This window comes from Stereum hirsutum, assembly GCF_000264905.1.
Source record: "Stereum hirsutum FP-91666 SS1 unplaced genomic scaffold STEHIscaffold_16, whole genome shotgun sequence".
In the NCBI taxonomy this organism is placed as follows: domain Eukaryota; kingdom Fungi; phylum Basidiomycota; class Agaricomycetes; order Russulales; family Stereaceae; genus Stereum; species Stereum hirsutum.
In genome coordinates, this window is record NW_006763146.1 from 785880 (window position 1) to 803351 (window position 17472).

At 51.7% G+C, this 17472-nt stretch overlaps 7 protein-coding genes across 7 annotated transcripts; 4 read left to right on the top strand and 3 right to left on the bottom strand.

Annotated features, from left to right (window-relative positions):
- Positions 1–160: 160 nt before the first annotated feature.
- On the bottom strand, positions 161–1674 carry STEHIDRAFT_171604 (uncharacterized protein). The gene is made up of 2 exons (XM_007308890.1): positions 1598–1674; positions 161–1544 (listed from the first exon to the last, which is right to left on the bottom strand). The coding sequence occupies exon 2, from the start codon at positions 1533–1535 to the stop codon at positions 246–248; it is 1290 nt and encodes a 429-aa protein (XP_007308952.1). The 5' UTR covers positions 1536–1544; positions 1598–1674; the 3' UTR covers positions 161–245.
- Positions 1675–2306: 632 nt separating this feature from the next.
- On the top strand, positions 2307–3690 carry STEHIDRAFT_161348 (uncharacterized protein; the record flags this gene model as incomplete). The annotated part of the gene is made up of 5 exons (XM_007308891.1): positions 2307–2494; positions 2582–3043; positions 3121–3211; positions 3285–3353; positions 3427–3690. The coding sequence occupies 5 exons, from the start codon at positions 2307–2309 to the stop codon at positions 3688–3690; spliced, it is 1074 nt and encodes a 357-aa protein (XP_007308953.1).
- Positions 3691–4055: 365 nt separating this feature from the next.
- STEHIDRAFT_161349 (uncharacterized protein) lies at positions 4056–6240 on the bottom strand (the record flags this gene model as incomplete). The annotated part of the gene is made up of 3 exons (XM_007308892.1): positions 4056–4070; positions 4123–6142; positions 6230–6240. The coding sequence occupies 3 exons, from the start codon at positions 6238–6240 to the stop codon at positions 4056–4058; spliced, it is 2046 nt and encodes a 681-aa protein (XP_007308954.1).
- Positions 6241–7209: 969 nt separating this feature from the next.
- Positions 7210–8562, bottom strand: STEHIDRAFT_171605 (uncharacterized protein; the record flags this gene model as incomplete). The annotated part of the gene is made up of 2 exons (XM_007308893.1): positions 7210–8396; positions 8457–8562. 2 exons carry the CDS (start codon positions 8560–8562, stop codon positions 7210–7212), a joined length of 1293 nt encoding a protein of 430 aa, XP_007308955.1.
- A 668-nt stretch (positions 8563–9230) lies between these two features.
- Positions 9231–11898, top strand: STEHIDRAFT_171606 (glycine hydroxymethyltransferase). The gene is made up of 7 exons (XM_007308894.1): positions 9231–9274; positions 9765–9872; positions 9936–10144; positions 10207–10297; positions 10366–10667; positions 10732–11096; positions 11182–11898. The coding sequence occupies exons 1-7, from the start codon at positions 9254–9256 to the stop codon at positions 11511–11513; spliced, it is 1428 nt and encodes a 475-aa protein (XP_007308956.1). The 5' UTR covers positions 9231–9253; the 3' UTR covers positions 11514–11898.
- A 606-nt stretch (positions 11899–12504) lies between these two features.
- STEHIDRAFT_171607 (uncharacterized protein) lies at positions 12505–14399 on the top strand (the record flags this gene model as incomplete). Its single annotated transcript, XM_007308895.1, has 1 exon — positions 12505–14399. One exon carries the CDS (start codon positions 12505–12507, stop codon positions 14314–14316), a length of 1812 nt encoding a protein of 603 aa, XP_007308957.1. The 3' UTR covers positions 14317–14399.
- An 879-nt stretch (positions 14400–15278) lies between these two features.
- Positions 15279–17003, top strand: STEHIDRAFT_161353 (uncharacterized protein; the record flags this gene model as incomplete). Its single annotated transcript, XM_007308896.1, has 1 exon — positions 15279–17003. The coding sequence occupies one exon, from the start codon at positions 15279–15281 to the stop codon at positions 17001–17003; it is 1725 nt and encodes a 574-aa protein (XP_007308958.1).
- Positions 17004–17472: the final 469 nt, after the last annotated feature.

Consider the following 17472-nt stretch of genomic DNA (forward strand, 5'->3'; position numbering starts at 1 on the left):
TTTTTTTTGAATCATTTACTGTGGCCACCACGAGAGAACGCACGCCTCAAATACGGAGAAGCATTCTTCAGTGTAATTACGCAAGAGAGAGCCCGAGCCTGTGTGCGGAAGGATTTGGGAAGGATGATGGTCAGGACCCGGAGTCAGAGTCTTGGCCGCGTTAGGGTCATAGATACCAGAAGACAGAACGCGAGCAAAACAAAGTAGTTAAGGGTCGGGAGACATGAAGAACACAAGTGTGAGTGCTACGACCTATACTGGAGGTCCATGATTGCCCAGTTTAGAGGCCATACTCCGTCTGACGAAGTATTCCGTCTCCAAATTCCATCGTTCCCCTTGAACATATCACAACCTAGAAAATCAAACCTCTCTACGGATGGCATAACCGCAGAGACAACACGCGCCACGCGGAGGGCGACTTCCGTCGTAGGTGGCCATCTCTCCACCTCATCCTCACCAGAGTCATCATCGCAAGGAATGAGCCCGGGGCGAACAACTTGAAACGTGCGCAGCGTCTTCGGAATAAAAGGTCGAATATCCGAGGGTGGCTCTATCAGGGTGGAAGTATCGAGGAACCAGCAGTCGACGCGCAAGTGCTGAAGGGAGGGCGTCCTCGGTAAGATGTTCCTCACGATCCAGAGGAACGAGTCCCAGCGGCCCGGTCCTGGGGTGCTCATGCGCCATGTAGTGGGGAAGTGGCGACTATAGAAGAGGCTGACTAGGCCTTTTCCACAAACAGAGAGAGCGCCTAGTTCGGTTCGAAGTGCGGCGCCGTAAGCTGCTTCGTCCAAGGTCTCCTTGAAAGAAGCCGAATGGGAGAGGGAGAGGTGAGCAAGGTTGGTCATCCCGCGAAGGAGAGTGGCTGTCTTTTCGGCATCCGTTATGGCAGCATCGTAGTGGGTAATTCGAGACAGGACATGAGCGGGGACAGGAACTTCGGGTTCCATTAGAAAGCCGTTGCCTGTTCCGTGATGCCAGACTTTGAGGTTGGGGTGGGTTTCGAGGAACGAGATGAATTTTGGGGAAAGTCCGAGAGATTTTGAAGAGAAGGAACGAATAGATGGGGTAACGCGAGAAAGCACGGACACATCATCGTCGTCCCATCCCCCCATTGCTGATGTGATCGACAGAGTGAGGAGGTTCGGCATGGTGAGGAACATCTCCTTCAACTCGTCCCATTCGAGCTCCATAGACACTTCGTTGATCTCCAAAGACTTGAGAAGAGGGCCAAAGTGGAATGGTTTGCGCATGAGCGTTTTGCGAAATAGCGAAAACGAAGTGGGGCCGTCCAGGGTCTCCAAGTCGCTTTCCGATATGTTTTCCGTTGTATTGATGAAACCTCGAGCACGTCGAGAATCTATAAGCGCCATCATTCGATCCTCGGAGGCCTGGTCATCTATGATTACTTCGCGGTAGAGGATGGGCTCGACGATGCGGTGAATATGCGAGGATGTACACATCAATGAGACAAGGGTGGTTTTCGGAGCATGCTTGTAAACGAGCATCTGGAGCTCGAGTGGGAGGTCGAGTAGCATTTTGTCTACCTGGAGAAAATCGGTTATATTTCGAACGTACATTCGAAATATGCCTTCCTTACCTCGAGCGTTGTTCTGCGCAGATATATATGTTTCAGAATCAGTTTCGTATTCCTGATCTCAATAAACCTGTGGAGGCACCTTAGGCTCTGATATCATTAACGCCAAGAATCAGCAAGAGAGTCCTGTGATTCATTGATCCCCATCGAGAGTAGATATGTTGATATACGATAGAGAGCGCACGTACCTACTGAGGTTCATAGACCCAAGGGAAAGGTACACGAAGTTGACACTGACGTCGCAGTCCAACGTACACCGGCAAAAATTCAAACGCCAAACAAAATTCGACAGTCTTGGCCAACCACGGTTTCTGGTTAGGGCTTAGAGTGAAGCGGCTGCTGTGGCACCCGGATGCGTCGCCACACAGTACGAGTCTCTCCCCTCTTCCATCACCATCGTGGAGGAAATGATTGCATCGCCTAATATCTGGTCCTTGCCTGATTTTGTTTCGCTCTATCTAGTATATGCACAGCTATTCTGATCAAGCTGTCGACTGGGGAGACGTTATAAAGCGTGGACTACCTCATTTGTGTACCACCGTCCTTGTCTTCGTACATCTATCTCTGTCACAGAAGCCGCTATGAGACGTCTTCTGGCTGAGAACTCTCAGCGTCGCAGAACAGTTCGTCAAACATCTAGTAACGATGACGGAGCATCGATAGCTTCAAACTCGACTGTTCTTCCAAGGTCTCTGATTCCTCTATGTAAACTATGCGGATTGGAGGCCAGTATTATCACGGAAAGCTGACTCACGTTCTTGGCCGCACACCTAGTTATACCTCTTTTCAAAACCATTCAGACGACACGGGTGCAGCCTTTGATCTGTCTGCTAACGACTCTCAGGTGCCTGGTGGCGGTGACGAGGTGTCAATTGCGTCGCATGCGACCTATCCTCCGAGGTTTGAATGCCAGTTTTGCTCATAGGCCAGCCTAACTCTCGTGATCATAACATAAACACTTACCACCGCTCACGCTCATTCATCTAGTTACGCCACTGTTGAAGACGCCTCCGAAATTGTCGCTGCCGCTGATGACGGCCTGGTCCTCGGTAGAGAGAGGACGCCGAGAACAACGCCTGCTTCTCTCGAACCTCCTTCAGAACATCCTGAAACACCGTTTTCCGGATTTGATCGTCCTCGGGATGTGAGCACTGGTCTAGATCAACGCACCGGGCATCTTCCCCCTCCCTCAGAAGTAGTGCTATCATGGGACGGTACTCAAACCCCTGCGCCATCGCAAGAACCTCAATCCCACACTATTGGACCAACCACGTATACGTTTTCCACACTTTCCTTCAACTCCATGCTTCTGTTACCGCCATCGGATGCGACAGACACTCGACCGCTGTACCATGTTTCTGTGGCCCACAATTGTTTCATGCCTTTGTCTTACATCACAACCGTTAGGAAAGGGGGGACCGAAAACGGAGAGTTTGTGGGTGATTTCGAGTAGGTTTTACATTTGTTGAGCACTCAAGCAACATAGGTGGTCCCCTCGTGACACTCACTAAAGGCACATTTGACAGAATGGGGTTGTCGCAAGCTAAATCTCGAATCTGCATTGGCGACCATCAGACATTTTTGAACGTTTTCGTTAGTGGGACACCGCAGTCATCCGTTCGCTCATCCCACCATCTTTATTCCCTTATAAATTGTCACGGTGCGCTATCTCGCTTCTCTTATAAATCAGACTTGGGTATGCAACTTCCCCGACTCCCGCTTCCGTTGGGTAAGATCAACCAGGGCTCCAAATGCTCAAGTACGTATTACTTTTTTTAGTCCCGTCATGCAGAAGACATAAAACTTGCTCATATTGGTGTTACCTCTCCCAGATTATGAGCTGTTACAAGATCAGACTCACAGACTCAGGCTCACCGCTTAAATGGCAGCTCCTTGCGACTTTCACTCCATCCGATCTGTTACCTTCTTCATTCAAACGTAGTGCGAGTGGAGCAAGCGGGGCGCAAGAGCTGGTCGTTTTCCCAGAAGCCAGAGAGAAGGTTGGAGAACGGTCAGACAGGGATCTGTTAGATCTGATCGTGTTCAGCTTGTTGGTCGTAGAAAGGATGAGGTTATCCGTCACTCTAGAAAACTGAACAGGGGTATCATCAGACGCAGGGAAATATCCGAATCAGCAAGAGGCCATAATTGTTCATAACTTATGAAGTTGATCCACAGCTAGATGTACACGCAACGGGTAGCTATATATCCCGGAGTACCTTATGGCAGCCTATCCTACGCTAGAATTATATACTTATACCGATCTCTGATTGTGTAGTTATAACAGGAAAAACCACGAGTGATGAGAAGGACAGCGTAGGTAGACGACGCCAGAAAACGATGTCGCGTTTCCGCTCGCTCCGTATCTTTTGACTTTATAATGCCAATGCTCCAGCTCAATGACTCCTCCATATGTTCTCCAGTTCCAGTACTCGTAACATACAGCAAGGCCTTCGGATCGCTACATTTGAACTGACTTGTGGACAGAGTCAGACTCGGCCAGCCACAAACAAAAACACGAGACATACCTCGTCCGACTCGTCATCGTCCGCCTCGTCATCGTCCGACTCGCCATCGGTGTTCGTTGATAGGACATCCGTCCCTTCCGTCTTCCCGTCCCACTCAACCGAGTCCGCGATCCCCATACCCCACAATGACTGCACCTGCTCTACCGTAATCTCGCAATCGATGAGGTGGAGTTCGCGGAGCGCGAGACCATTGTCTTCACGTCTTGGTCGAGCAGCGATGGCTCGCAGGCACTCGAGGAATTCTTGGGGAAGGGGAGCGGTGGGATCGAATTTCCATTCTCTGAGATAGAGAGAGGACAAGAGCGGAAGAAGAATTGGAATGTCAGTTGTTGCCTTTGGATTATCGTCCGGAACAGGAGGACTGCTCTTTGTCGACCATGTCAGGATAGGACTGTTGGCGGGCTCGAAGTACGATGCGAAATGCACCGGCGAGGCAATCAAGTGGAGGATGGGCAAACAATACGAAGCGGATCGACAGAGAACCAACTTCTCCACTGATGACAGAAGACGTAGCACAGCAGGCCAAAAACCGAACCGTTCCATTTCTATAGTCCCCTTCTGATCGATGACGAGGTCCTGTAGCGTCTCCAAGCGCAAATGCTGCAAGACCTTGGTCACCACTTCATAAGCCAAGTCCACAGAGTCCTGTGGCTGTATTTCGTGCGCACTCTGATAACCAAGGTCAATCCGTTTGCCGGTTTTCATGTTGACTGTATCAGCATGACTGCTGCCAGCGGAAAGAAAGGCATCGGCTGGTAGACGGGTGTCCCAACAAGCCGTTACGTGCTCCAGGTCGCCAGAGCTGACACTCATGTAGAATGTGCGGATGGGGATTTCTGGAGAGTCCGGAATGACGCTGAAGAGAGGGGATACGGTATCGGAAGCTGCGTACTCGTCCTCGTAGTGGTCATAGACCATCCAGTACTCCAGACGGCATTCGGGGTGAAGACGTATATATTGGGCGAAATTGGCGCATCCTGCCGCGTCACCACGCAGGCTGAAACGGGAGATGTTGGGAAATAGAAAGAGATCGGTGGAACGATGGTGAGACGTGGTAGAAGTACGCAGCTGAAGAGGCTCTATAGGGTGACAACACTCGATGTTCAATATTTGCAGGCGGGGCATCTGATTGAGCGCATGGAGGAGATCAAGGGTAGATGGAAGGAGGGACCATGGCCTTGCATCATCGGTTACCAGCTCGAGATACTTCAGGTTGTGCACAATGGGAGATCGAAGTATGTCGCCGAGGTAATAATTTCCTTCGATACGCAGATGTCGTAATCGCGGGGCAATCCCGGCAAACAGGTCAGAAGGAATGGGGGTTTCTTCAGGATCATCTTGATAGTCATATTTATCGTCTCGGGAGTCGCATTCTATGTGTGCGACTTCCAGCCAGGGTGCAGGCTGCGACAGTACCTCTGCTAGAGTGTCGACGCTGGACATGTTGATGCATAACCGTCTGTAGGGCAAGCCACTAGCGAGCACACCACGCAGCCACGCAGTGTATTCATCGCCACGAGGGTGATATATCTCCAGAGGAGCTTGTCGTGTGGATGCCCGCGCCTGCATCTCCGTTCTCCATCGAGGGTTCTCGGTCCATAGATTAGCCCACAAACCCCCGCTATGTAGGGCGATAATTCTCCAGCGGCGACAGACCTGCGACGCAGAGATGAGAGATTCGATATCCCGGATCTCTTGCTCTCTCCACTCGTCAAAATGGCTCTCGCAAGACTCTTTGGACAGCCCAATCCACGCTGCGGCTTCGTCGCTGGTGCGTGAATCCATGAGTGGCGCGACGTGAGCGAAGATGGCAGTGATGATTTCGGGCGGAAGGCGGGAGATGGGGGTAAGTCGATTCTTCAGAGACGCTAGTGATAGAGCATAGCTCTTTATATTCAAGGCCTCCCTGGCGAGGAATTGTCGGGCCAGCATAACTTGTGAGTTATCCAAAGCCGGGCCGTTTTGTAGGCCCTCGCTGATGAAGGCTAGTCTTTGCCTTGCTACGGACCAGAGATCATCACTGCGCAAAAAGTAACAATTCAAAGCAAATACTATCAGCCACATATACTTATGTTTAATTGAATCTCAATAATATGAGAACGCGTACTTCATCGACATGACTAGTAAATCCTCGAGTGCTTGATCGTGAACAAAAGTCAAGTGGCGTCGGCGATGATCTAACGCTGCAGGGTCAGTGGACTATGAGTATTTCGCGACTCAAAAATCTCGATACTCACTCTGATACTGAAGGTGACAGTAGACGGGGGAACAAGTGTCCTGGATGTGTTGTCAGCACGTCTGGTTCAAAAGAAGATGAAGGGAAGAATGGGGCATTGCTTTGTCTCCCAAAGCGGAGCTCAAAGCTGAGCTCAAATTAAATCTTGTGTGGCATTGTGGCCCAGCTGCTGGCCATCAGCGAAACTGCAAGCACAGCGAAGGAGCCTCTTTTCTGCCAACGCAGAAATGAATCTCGATTAAATTCTGCTGTCACAGAACACATACACCCTTTGTCCGGACGAGTTCTGAGCGTGCAGAACAAGATTGTTCTCGTTTCTACCCGTACAGAAAACAGGATCTGGCGCTGTGAAGAGAGTTACGTGCACTCATGAGTGGCTGGAATCGCTCATGACTGACTAAGTACTCATTCGTGAAATTTAAGTTGCGAGATAGAGAGAAGCTGGATAAAATGAGCAAGAAACCTCATCTATCCAGACTCCTAGTGCGCCACAGTATCACACATTTGCTGCGTATGTATGTTTCGTGGGCCATTGCACTTCGGGAAGCCACCTACCGTTCACGTTCCTCACTCAAAAATACCGGCAGCACTCTAATTACTGTGCACACACAATAGTAGAAGCAACATCAGTCCATTATAACGTCCAGTAGTAAGTAAGTCACAAGCAAAGCTAACGCTACAAAGTTCGTCTCGACTCAGAACTGCTCAGCAGTCAAAGTCCGAATATCTAAAGTCATAAGAAGAAAGATAGTCCATGTTAATACAGTTCCTCCTGCCCTCCACCTTCTTCCCGTCCATTCTTGCCTCTATGAACGACGCCGAACCACTCCCTATCCATCTATATGGCTCGCTCACAAAGTCTGCGTCAACAAAGAGGACAAATCCAAACTACTCGCAGTGGCAGAGGAAGGCGCAGAAGTGATCGTAGCGCTAGCGCTCGCAGCTGCGGCGGTGGAGAGGGAGAATCTGTCGACCGAGCTTGAACTTGAGCTTGCAACGGCGGAGGCCGAGGCGGCGACAGCGGATGAGGTGGTGGGAATGCCGGAATCGAATGCGATGCTTGATGACGCAGATACGGTTGGGAAGGCGGCGGCGGAGGAAGCGAGAACAGACGCAGATGCACTGGCACTGGCACTGGCAGACGGAGCGACTGAACTGAAAGCGGCTGACGAGGGGGCCGCCGTCGCACTAACACCAGTAACGCTCGCAGCGCCCGAAGCAGCAGCAGCACTCGCACGCGCAGCCGCGACACCAGAACTCACAGCACCCCCAAACACACTCTCGAAATCGAACGACGCGCTCGAGCTCGCAGTAGCAGAGGCAGCGCCCGAATTGAGGTTGATGACGGTGGCGAACGATGAATTCGAAGATGCGGAGGATGTAGGCGCTGCGGCTGCGACACCGAATGCGGAGCTGGCGGCAGCTTGGGCTGAGGATGTGGAGACGGCGGAGAGAGGGATGGAGGAGAGGCCGGTGGAGAGTGCGATGGCGGAGCTGGCGCTAGCACCCGTAGCCACAACGGCACTCGCAGAGCTCGCTCCAGATGCGCTGAGCACAGAGTTCACGCCGGATGCCCCAATGACTGACGAGCTCGCTCCAGATGCTCCTGATACGACAGCACTTCCTGTAGCGGTGGCGTTTGTGGCACCGGCGCTGACGGTGACGGTGGAGAAGATGTAGACTGTGGGTATACCGTCTGTCCCTGTGGATGTGGTGGTAGAAGCTGCTGCGACGGCGGATGAAGAAGCGGAGGGAACGGCAGTGATGGAACCAGAGGCTGCAGCGACAGTCGCACTCGCTGCCCCAATCGCACTACCACTGGCAGTAACAGCCGCAGAACCAACAACTGACGACGATCCCAGCACTGTACCCATAGCAGACGCAGCAGCAGCCGTAGAGCTGACTATACCTCCGAACGAGAACGATTCCGCGGCGGAGGAAGAGGTGAGTTGACGGCGGTTGAGATGAATGGTGGTGGGGTCGTCTGGGGAAGCATTGAACGCGGCAGCGCCGGGGTTGATTATGGAGTCTGATGCGACTGAGTTGAGATATCCCATATGTTAGAGTATGAATAATGTGGAAATTGTATTGAACGCACCATCAGCGGTATCTCGTACAACAGGTTCGGCGCGCGGTGTAGGGGCAGCGAGGGCTTGAGACGCAAGAACGGCAAGGAGGAACGAGTGGGAAGTCGTGAAGTGCATCTTGAGTATCGATAATGTCTAATCGTTCAAACGAATGCTGTTGCAGGATAATATTTTCAAGAAAAATGAGAGAGGTGCAAGCTGGAGAAAGAGCACCGGGCTCAAGAGTCTCGCGGTCTAGGTGAAGAGAGTGGTGGGACGAAAGAAACCTGAACCATTCTATATTGCTCGATGGCAGGGATTATATACACTGGAGAATACAACAATAGGACCTAGCTGGAAACAATGAGCAGACGTGGGACAAGAACCGGGGACTGTGGCTGTGGACAATGCGCGAGTCTGAAGCGTGCCGGCGCCAAAGGGAACAAAGGACGTGATAGCCGGAAACGGAAGTCCGAGGGCTTCCATCTTTATCTCTGTGTGGACCGCTCCGGTTACCGACGGCGCCGCCACCCGACGCCATTTATACCTACCTGCGCGAACTAGAGAAATATCGAGAATATCCGTGCCAGACGACTGCAGCGACGACGACGCCGACGACAGGAGACTGTGGTGCGATCCAGCGACCAGATCAACAAAACCTAACCCTCGATTGGGGCTTCGGACTGTTCCGCCGACAATTGTACAGGCGCCCTCCTTAAATTTGCTGACAGCCGATCCGTTTGCGATGTTGCGTCTCTCTTCGTCTCTACTCTCTCGTTCTCTTCCCCTTCGCTCCTCTCTTCCCCTTCTTTCCACTGCCCGTAGGACCATGGCTTCCACTCCCGACTTTGTGAGTGTTCCGATTTGTTTTGTTGTGTTGTTCGTTCCTTTTCCCCGCATTGGCGTTCATATGCTTTGATATGACTCACCGAGCTGGTTTGCGGGGTTCTGAGCAATTTTTGGGGATTTTTGCTCCGGACTTGAATGCTATTGAAGGCATAAGTCTTGTAGGACAGAAGCGGCGCTGTCTTTGTCCTGTTGTTTGGACTGGCTGAGCTTGCGAGGACGAGCAAGACTTTGTCCGGCACGAATTGTGGCGACTGCCCCCCAGTCTCTCAGCACTCGGTGGGGTCACGAATGGTCTTTTGGGGTGGTGACAGCATATTGCAGAAGGCAGACGGCATGCGTTACGTACACCTCTCGCCCGCTGTATGATCCGAATAGCTCCTATGTTTTTTGGAGTTCACCACTTAGGAGTCTCTTATGCTCAAAGTGGCCCTCCCTAAGGGCTGCAATCTATTGCTTTGACCTAGGATACTGACATGTACCCTTAACTACAGAACAAGTGCCTCTACGCCCCTCTCTCCGAAATCGATCCCGAAGTCCAAAACATCATCGACAAGGAAACATGGCGGCAGTACTCTGGTCTCGAACTCATCGCTTCTGAGGTATGGAATTCCTCTTTTCGTACACACTCCACTCGACCTCACTTATTCACGTCATGGAATTAGAACTTGACCAGTCGGGCAACCATGGAAGCCAACGGCTCCATTCTTACCAACAAGTACTCCGAGGGTCTCCCCAACGCTCGTTACTACGGTGGTAACGAGTGGATCGACGAGCTTGAGATTCTCTGCAGGAAGCGTGCTCTTGAGGCATTCCATCTCGACCCAAAAATATGGGGTGTTAACGTCCAGCCCTACTCCGGCTCGACTGCTAAGTGCGTCTTTTCCTATACTCCCCCGCAAGGACTCTGCGCTGACGTGCGTGTGCCGATTGTAGCTTCGCTGCCCTCACTGCGCTCCTTCAACCGCAGGACCGTCTCATGGGTCTCGGTCTCCCTGACGGTGGCCATCTCACCCACGGTTACTACGTACGTCCCCTATCCTCCATTCCCTCACACTTCGCCTCAACTGAATCCACCACTACCCTTCCATACAGACCGCCAAAAAGAAAATGACCGCCTCCTCCATCTACTTCCAATCCTTCCCCTACGGCCTCGACCCCGACACCCAGCTCATCGACTACCCCAAACTCGCCTCCCAAGCCCGCATCTTCAAACCCAAACTCATCATCTGCGGTGCCTCGGCTTACCCCCGCGACTGGGACTACGCCAGTTTGAGGAAGACGGCGGACGAGCACGGCGCGTACTTGATGGCCGATATCGCACACACGAGCGGTCTGGTCGCGGCGCAGGAGTTGGCGGATCCATTTGAGTTCTGTGATGTCGTTACGACTACTACGTGAGTCTCTCCTCCCTTATCTCCTCTCGCTTCGTCGACTTGTTAAATGTTAAACTGTGTATAGGCATAAAACCCTCCGTGGTCCCCGTGCCGGTCTCGTCTTCTTCCGCAAAGACGGCCCCACGCGCGCCGACCTCGAAAAACGCGTGAACGACGCCGTCTTCCCTGCCTGCCAAGGCGGACCTCACAACAACACCATCGCCGGTATCGCCACCGCTCTCAAGCAGGCCGCCGACCCGTCCTGGAAAGCCTACGCGAAACAGGTCGTGGCGAACGCGAGGGCACTGGCGGACGAGCTCGTCAAGGAGGGATATAAGCTGCAGACTGGCGGGACGGACAACCATTTGGTGCTTTGGGATTTGAGGCCTCTTGGGTTGACGGGCAGTAAGGTGGAGAAGGTCGGCGATATGTTGGGCATTACTATCAACAGTGCGTCTCGCTCTCTACCCTCTTCATTTTCTCTCTTCTTCTCGAATAGGTTGGTGCTGACCGTGCTATGAATTGTGTCGAATAGAGAACGCCGTCTCCGGTGACGTCTCCGCCCAAGTCCCTGGTGGAATCCGCCTCGGCACCTCCGCCCTCACCTCCCGCAACATGCTCGAATCCGACGTGCGCACCGTCGCCCAATTCCTGCACCGCTCCGTTCAGCTCTCGCTCGCACTGCAGAAAGAGGCCGGGACGAAGCTGTTGAAGGATTTCGTGAGGGTCGCGTCGGAGGGTGAGGGCGAGGGCGCGAAGCAGGTGAAGGTGTTGGCGAGGGAGGTTAGGGAGTTTGCGAGGAGGTGGCCGTTGCCGGGTGTTGTGGGCGAGATTAAGAAGCCGGCGGGGATTGAGGAGGAGGATTAGAGGATTAGACTCTCGGGTAGAGAGTCGGTCGCGGAAGGCGGACTGTTCATCCAGTTCGTGGTTTTGTGACGATGGGACCGGATGGTCGCGGGGCAGTAGCGATCTGCTCATCCAGTTCGCGGGCGTCGTTCATTGATTCAGTTGGTTTTTGGTCCGTTGAGGTTGGAGTTCGACGTGGAGGGTGAGTCGAGTTTGGGCTGGGTTGCGTGTATGATTTTGCGGCAGCTTCACTGTATTATCTCAGAAGATTCAACGTCGTTGGATGGATGAACCAAAACGGACTTCAACATCGTCCGGTATCGCTCCTTTCACGCTATACGTCACTTGTAGATTACAGTACATCCACCGTCGTTTGCGCACGAATGCATACGTAGATGGTTTTCTTGCGTACATCTGGAGCTGAATCTTTCCGAGCGGGGTCCGGCAAAGAGGTAAAAATGAATTGTTCTATGTGTGGCACCTGTACGCCACACCGAGCGCCGGTATTTTCGAGCTCCGCTTCGGTTCACCGGACCACCGACCGCGAGTCCATGACACGCTGATCAGTTCCTCCTCGCGAACTTGTCGACTCCTCACCAAGTCTTCAGGCCTCAGCTTTCATCGACCCTCTATCTCGCGCCACTGCACCTGAAATCCACTCAGTCGCAGACCCTTTGACATAGTAGAAGTAGGCCCGGAAGAGGTGAGCGATTTACAAGTCGTTCATCGGTGATCAGATCAATATCCCCAACTTCAAGCTACTCAATGAAACTCTATTTGTTCCCACATGTCTTAGAGGATCAACCTCAGAACCCAAGCGCCTACCAAGCAACCTCACAGATGACGACAAAGTATGTTTTCTGTATCTTCTCTTCAACGATTCACTCCGTTTTGACGACCACGTTATCGTCGTTGTATTAACTGATGGTATAGCGATGATTTCTGGACCACGGCGCCACGATATAGACTGGATGCCATTACAGAGCGTATTCATACAAGTCTTTCCAAGGCTATGGATCCGTTGCTCGTCGAACGGGACATCGATGCTGAACTTCGACACATAGACGAGTACAGGCAACAAATCCTCGCTCAGAAGAATCTTCTCGCCCCTGCCGCACGTCTCCCTCCTGAAATACTCATGACTATCTTCTCCCACATTGCACCAGTCGTGAGCTCCCGTGATAACGACGGAGCTGTCACTATGTACCAAGATATTGAAAACTCCAGCGAAAGCCACGAGGTTGAAGATCGTGAGCAGGATATCGAGGACATTTTATCCATCATTTCCATCTCGCAAGTCTGCCGCCGTTGGAGAGACGTGGCTCTGCATTACCCGAGCCTGTGGGTCAATATATGGACCGAGAATATCGCGTGGTCTCAGCAGATGCTGACTCGCGCGCAAGACATGGCCCTGGAGCTCTACGGTTCTGACGAACTCAATAGATTGGATTTCATATCCGCCTGCCTGGCTTCTATGCGATGCCGACGACTTTGTATATTTATTCCTACCAGTCGCAGCGTGGCAGACATACTTGCGCGACCTGCGCCGTGGCTGGAAATCCTGCACATCGAGCTGGAAGGCATATATAACTACCAGCGACCGAATATCAATGTCTCATCTCAATTTTTCTCTCAGGAGTCCCCTCGCCTACGCCACCTCCGCATCGCAGGGAACCATGGCTACCGCGAGCTACTTCTCTCCCCTGTTTTACACAATTTAACCTCCCTCGAACTGTTCTCCGAAGAACCGCTATCGCCCATTCCCTCGATTCCCGCGTTGCTGGATGCGCTCAAACGGATGCCACGCCTTAATAATCTGGCTCTCGATAATGTCCTTCCCACCAAACCTTTGAGGCTTCTTCCCTCTGCATCCTTGTCGTCCTCTGACATTGTACAACTCCCTTCCATGTCATGTCTTACTCTCGCTGGATATTCTTCTTCGTGCGCCAATTTCACGCAACACATACGGCTTCCGCCCGATTGTCGTATCAGATATCGTCTGACCTACCGGAACGAAGACGACGGATGTTCACCGCAAGACACTGTGCCCTATCTTTTCGGCGCAGCTCCTCGGCTCATGTCTTTACCTATACAGACCCTTTGGATGCGTATCGAGACATATAATCTATGTTATCACTTTATGTGTTGGGATGTCGTCTTTTCGCCAAATCTGTTGTTCGCAGGCGTTGAGGAAGAGGATGTACCGCCGAAACAAGTCGGCAACAGGCTAGATTTCCGGTTCGAAGACGATACACTTGGAGATGAAGACATTAACTTCGAGATGGTCAAACCTACGTGTGAGCGTCTATGCTTGGACGAGCTCAAGGATCTCATCATCGATTATACACCGTATATGCGTATGCATGACTTCGGCCTTTGGTCTACTATATTCGAGAGGATGCGCCGCCTGGAGAACCTCGTACTCAGACATGCAGCTTATTTCGAAATTCTCGAGATTATCGCTATGCCGTCACGTTTTGCCTCTCAACACAAAACTACATATCCGTCGGATGAGGATGGAAACCTGAATAATGAAGAAGGGGACAAGGGGAACACAAGTATGATCCTTCTTCCTTGTCTGTCCTCCATCTGTCTCCAACGGTGGCACTTCAACGATGAAAGACCTCTACCCCAAAACCTCCTCGACTGTCTTCACGCGATCTCCTCTCGTCCGGTAGAAGGCGCACAACGTCGTACGGCATTACGAGAGCTTCGTATCGTCAACTGCACGATCACTGCTGCCCAGATCGCCGCATTGGAAAGTCTAGGGATCGCCGAGGCGATTATTTGGGATGGTAGGACTAAGTCGAAGAGATGGGATTGAGGGATATGATCTAAGATTGATGGGTTGAAGGTGAGATGGGAAGGGGAGTGAAAACGAAGGTTGAACAGTGTGCATTTCGACGCATCTTTTTCCTAGTTCGAGCGGGGGTGTTCATCCAGCGTGCACCAGCGATAATTGCGATAGTAGAACTCTGTTGTGTCCATCCAGTGTGTATCCCTCACTGTCAATCTTATTTAGATGCTTTTGCAGACCGTTTCCGTATTTATCAGTCGCTCCAGGTGTGTTCAGTCGATGCTCTTCCGCTCAACAGATTGCACGAAAGATGTACGATCTCACTTCCCGTATTGAATCTGAATTTTCGTTGTCTACCTCGCTGTGAATCATGCGACTAGAAGTGCTCTGCAAGAACATAATTCGAAAGATTTCTCAGGAAGCCGCACTTCTCTTGGTGGCCACGTGGCAATATTCCTTTGTTCGACTCCGCACAAATAGCGCTTGCAATGCCAAATTCATCATTGTTCTTGACTTCTACCAGCAGCCCCAGCTTATCGACCTCCTCAACACATATTCGACTACCAGTGAGTGAGATAAATACCACTGCTAGACAGCATGACTCACGAACCAATACTGTATCTAAACAGAGCCGTAGGGACCCGCCAAGGAGTCCGTTGTGAAGGTCCACCGTTGGGTGCCTTTGTTCACGGTTGAGCAACTCGAGTCCGAAGATCAATAACCGACAGATTCTCTGTTATGTGTGCAGCGACGGGGTATGGATCTCCTATTCCCTCTTAGCTTAGCAGATCGGTGTTGATTCCCTCTTTCTTCTCGTCGTGTCTTACCGTCACAGCGATGACTTTTGGTCCACAGCGGCAAGACACAGGCTGACTGTGATCCGAGATCGACATCGTGTCAACGTTTCTCGGCACGAGACACTGTTCGCCTCACAGCACCTTGATGCTGAGCTCAGCAATCTGGACGCTTATAGGCAGCAGATTCTCACTATGAAGAACGACCTTGTTCCTGTCTGCTGCCTTCCACCGGAGATTCTCGTCACCATATTGTCCAACGTCGCGCCACTTATGGACTTCCGGGACGATGTTGATCCTACGTTCTTGGCCGTGAACCTCCCTGCCGAGCGTGGGAAGGAGGTTGACGATATAATATCGCTCATAGCTACCTCGCAAGTTTGTCGCTATTGGAGAAATGTGGCTTTAAACTGTGCATCGATCTGGGCGAATATCTGGGTGGAAAATCCCCTGTGGACGCAGGAGATGGCGAAGCGCGTGAGAGGCGTGCCACTGGAGCTTAGCGGACCCTTTGAGGACCCTGACACGTTTCAGTCCATCTGTTCTCTGCTGTCATCGTCGTCACCCTATCGGAGGTTGGGTATCTACATACCTGATACTTGCAGCATAGATGACTTGCTTTCGCGCCCGGCACCGACGCTTGAAGCCGCAGTCATCGAGGTTAACAGCAGCTCACACGGTCCCTTCCCCTCTCAAATCTTTTCACAGAACGCTCCTCATCTTCGACATTTGCGACTCGAAGGAGAACTTAAATACCACGAGATCCTGCGGTCGCCCATCATGCGCAATCTCATCCATTTAGAGCTCCGCTGCTCCGATTATGCTGAGCTCGTGCCATGCCAATCTGAATTATTGGATGCCATAGGTCAGATGCCACACTTAGAAAACTTATGTCTCTCCAATGTCTTATGTGACGAGCCGTTCCAGTTGCGCGTATCTAGTCCTACTTCACCCCCCTCCGATATCGTGCAACTCCCGAACATTTATACTCTTGTTCTCTGCGGATTCTCGGGGTCGTGTGCTAATTTCGCTCAACAGATCCGTGTCCATCCCGAGTGTCGTTTCGAGTTTGAAGTTGACCATAACATTGAGTACGAGGAAGTACCACCATCGGCAACCGTCATCCCTCTGCTCAGCGCTATCCCATCCATCTCATCCCCCCCTATACGAGCGCTCTTGGTGGATATTAGCTCCCCCTCCGTAACCTTATGGAACCTTCCACTGCATGTGGACATGATTCACACTGATATGAGTCACATTCATAACCTCACTCAAAAAGCAATGCGGGCGGCCATTCACTATGTAGATTCCGGCGGTTCTGCGCCTGGGCCCGAGTGGGACGAGCAAGAGCTCAATCGTGATATCGTTACTACGATATGCGAGCAATTGCATTTGGATCAGTTACAAGATCTTGTGATACAATATCATTTGCCTACCTTGAAATTCCGACTCGCTTTCTGGATTCAGTTCCTGCGCAATATGCCTCGGTTGGAGAGGCTGGTGCTACATGGATCGCCCTCCCTCCCTGTTCTCGCTCTCGTAGCCAGTTCATCCTGCTTCATCTCGGGCCTTATCACGGTCAGCTCACTGGAAGAGGAAGACCTTTCGTCCAACACAAACGGGAGTAGCATCCCCGTAGAGCTTCCACTTCTTCCGCATTTATCCTCTCTCTGCCTGCGATATTGGCGATTCCGTCCGGACACTCCTTTCCCCAACTGCTTCATGGACTGCATCTATGCCATCTCCTCACGTACTGTAATCGATAGGCAGTACGCACTACAGGAGCTCGTCCTAGTCGATTGCGAGGTTACCGAAGCGCAGGTCATAGTATTGAGGGAAATGGGCATCGCAGAGTCCGTAACGTGGGATGGAAAGACGACAACGAGTATATTACCGCAGAATTATGTAGAGGAGGTTTAGTTTGGCTGGATTGATATACATAGTCTAAGTCATCCAGGTTATGGTATTCTCTATCGTAGGAACAGTACATTTATGTAGCCAAGACAAGTTATGTTGCAGTTCCGTTGTGGCACGACGCCACATCAGGCTTGAATCGATAGGGCATCCTCCGCATATTTGAAGCGGAGCTTAAAATCATTTTGTTGAAAACACCTCGGACGCGTCTTTCGCAGCGGTGACCATCTTGGATGAACTTGTCAAACTCTGGTCGTGTCTATTCGTCTCTCATGCGTGTTGTAATTTCATTTCCTAGTCACTTTTCTCGATGTTTTACACAGCTCTCCCAAAGCTAGCGTGTTCGAGCGTACGCGACGCTTCGCGTGCATTGATCGTTGCAAGGTTTTGTCTGGGGCGAGTGCCAGACACGGCCCGATCATGCTGAACTTATCCATGCACATATCCTACTAATAGGTGTGTATAAAGATGGTAC

Excerpts from the sequence above, each read along its gene's own strand:
- STEHIDRAFT_171604 (XM_007308890.1), bottom strand. The coding sequence starts at position 1,535 with ATGCTACTCGACCTCCCACTCGAGCTCCAGATGCTCGTTTACAAGCAT.
- STEHIDRAFT_171606 (XM_007308894.1), top strand. The coding sequence starts at position 9,254 with ATGGCTTCCACTCCCGACTTT. Across the intron at positions 9,873-9,935 it reads TCGAACTCATCGCTTCTGAG|AACTTGACCAGTCGGGCAAC; the intron begins GTATGGAATTCC and ends TCATGGAATTAG. Across the intron at positions 10,298-10,365 it reads ATCTCACCCACGGTTACTAC|ACCGCCAAAAAGAAAATGAC; the intron begins GTACGTCCCCTA and ends CCTTCCATACAG.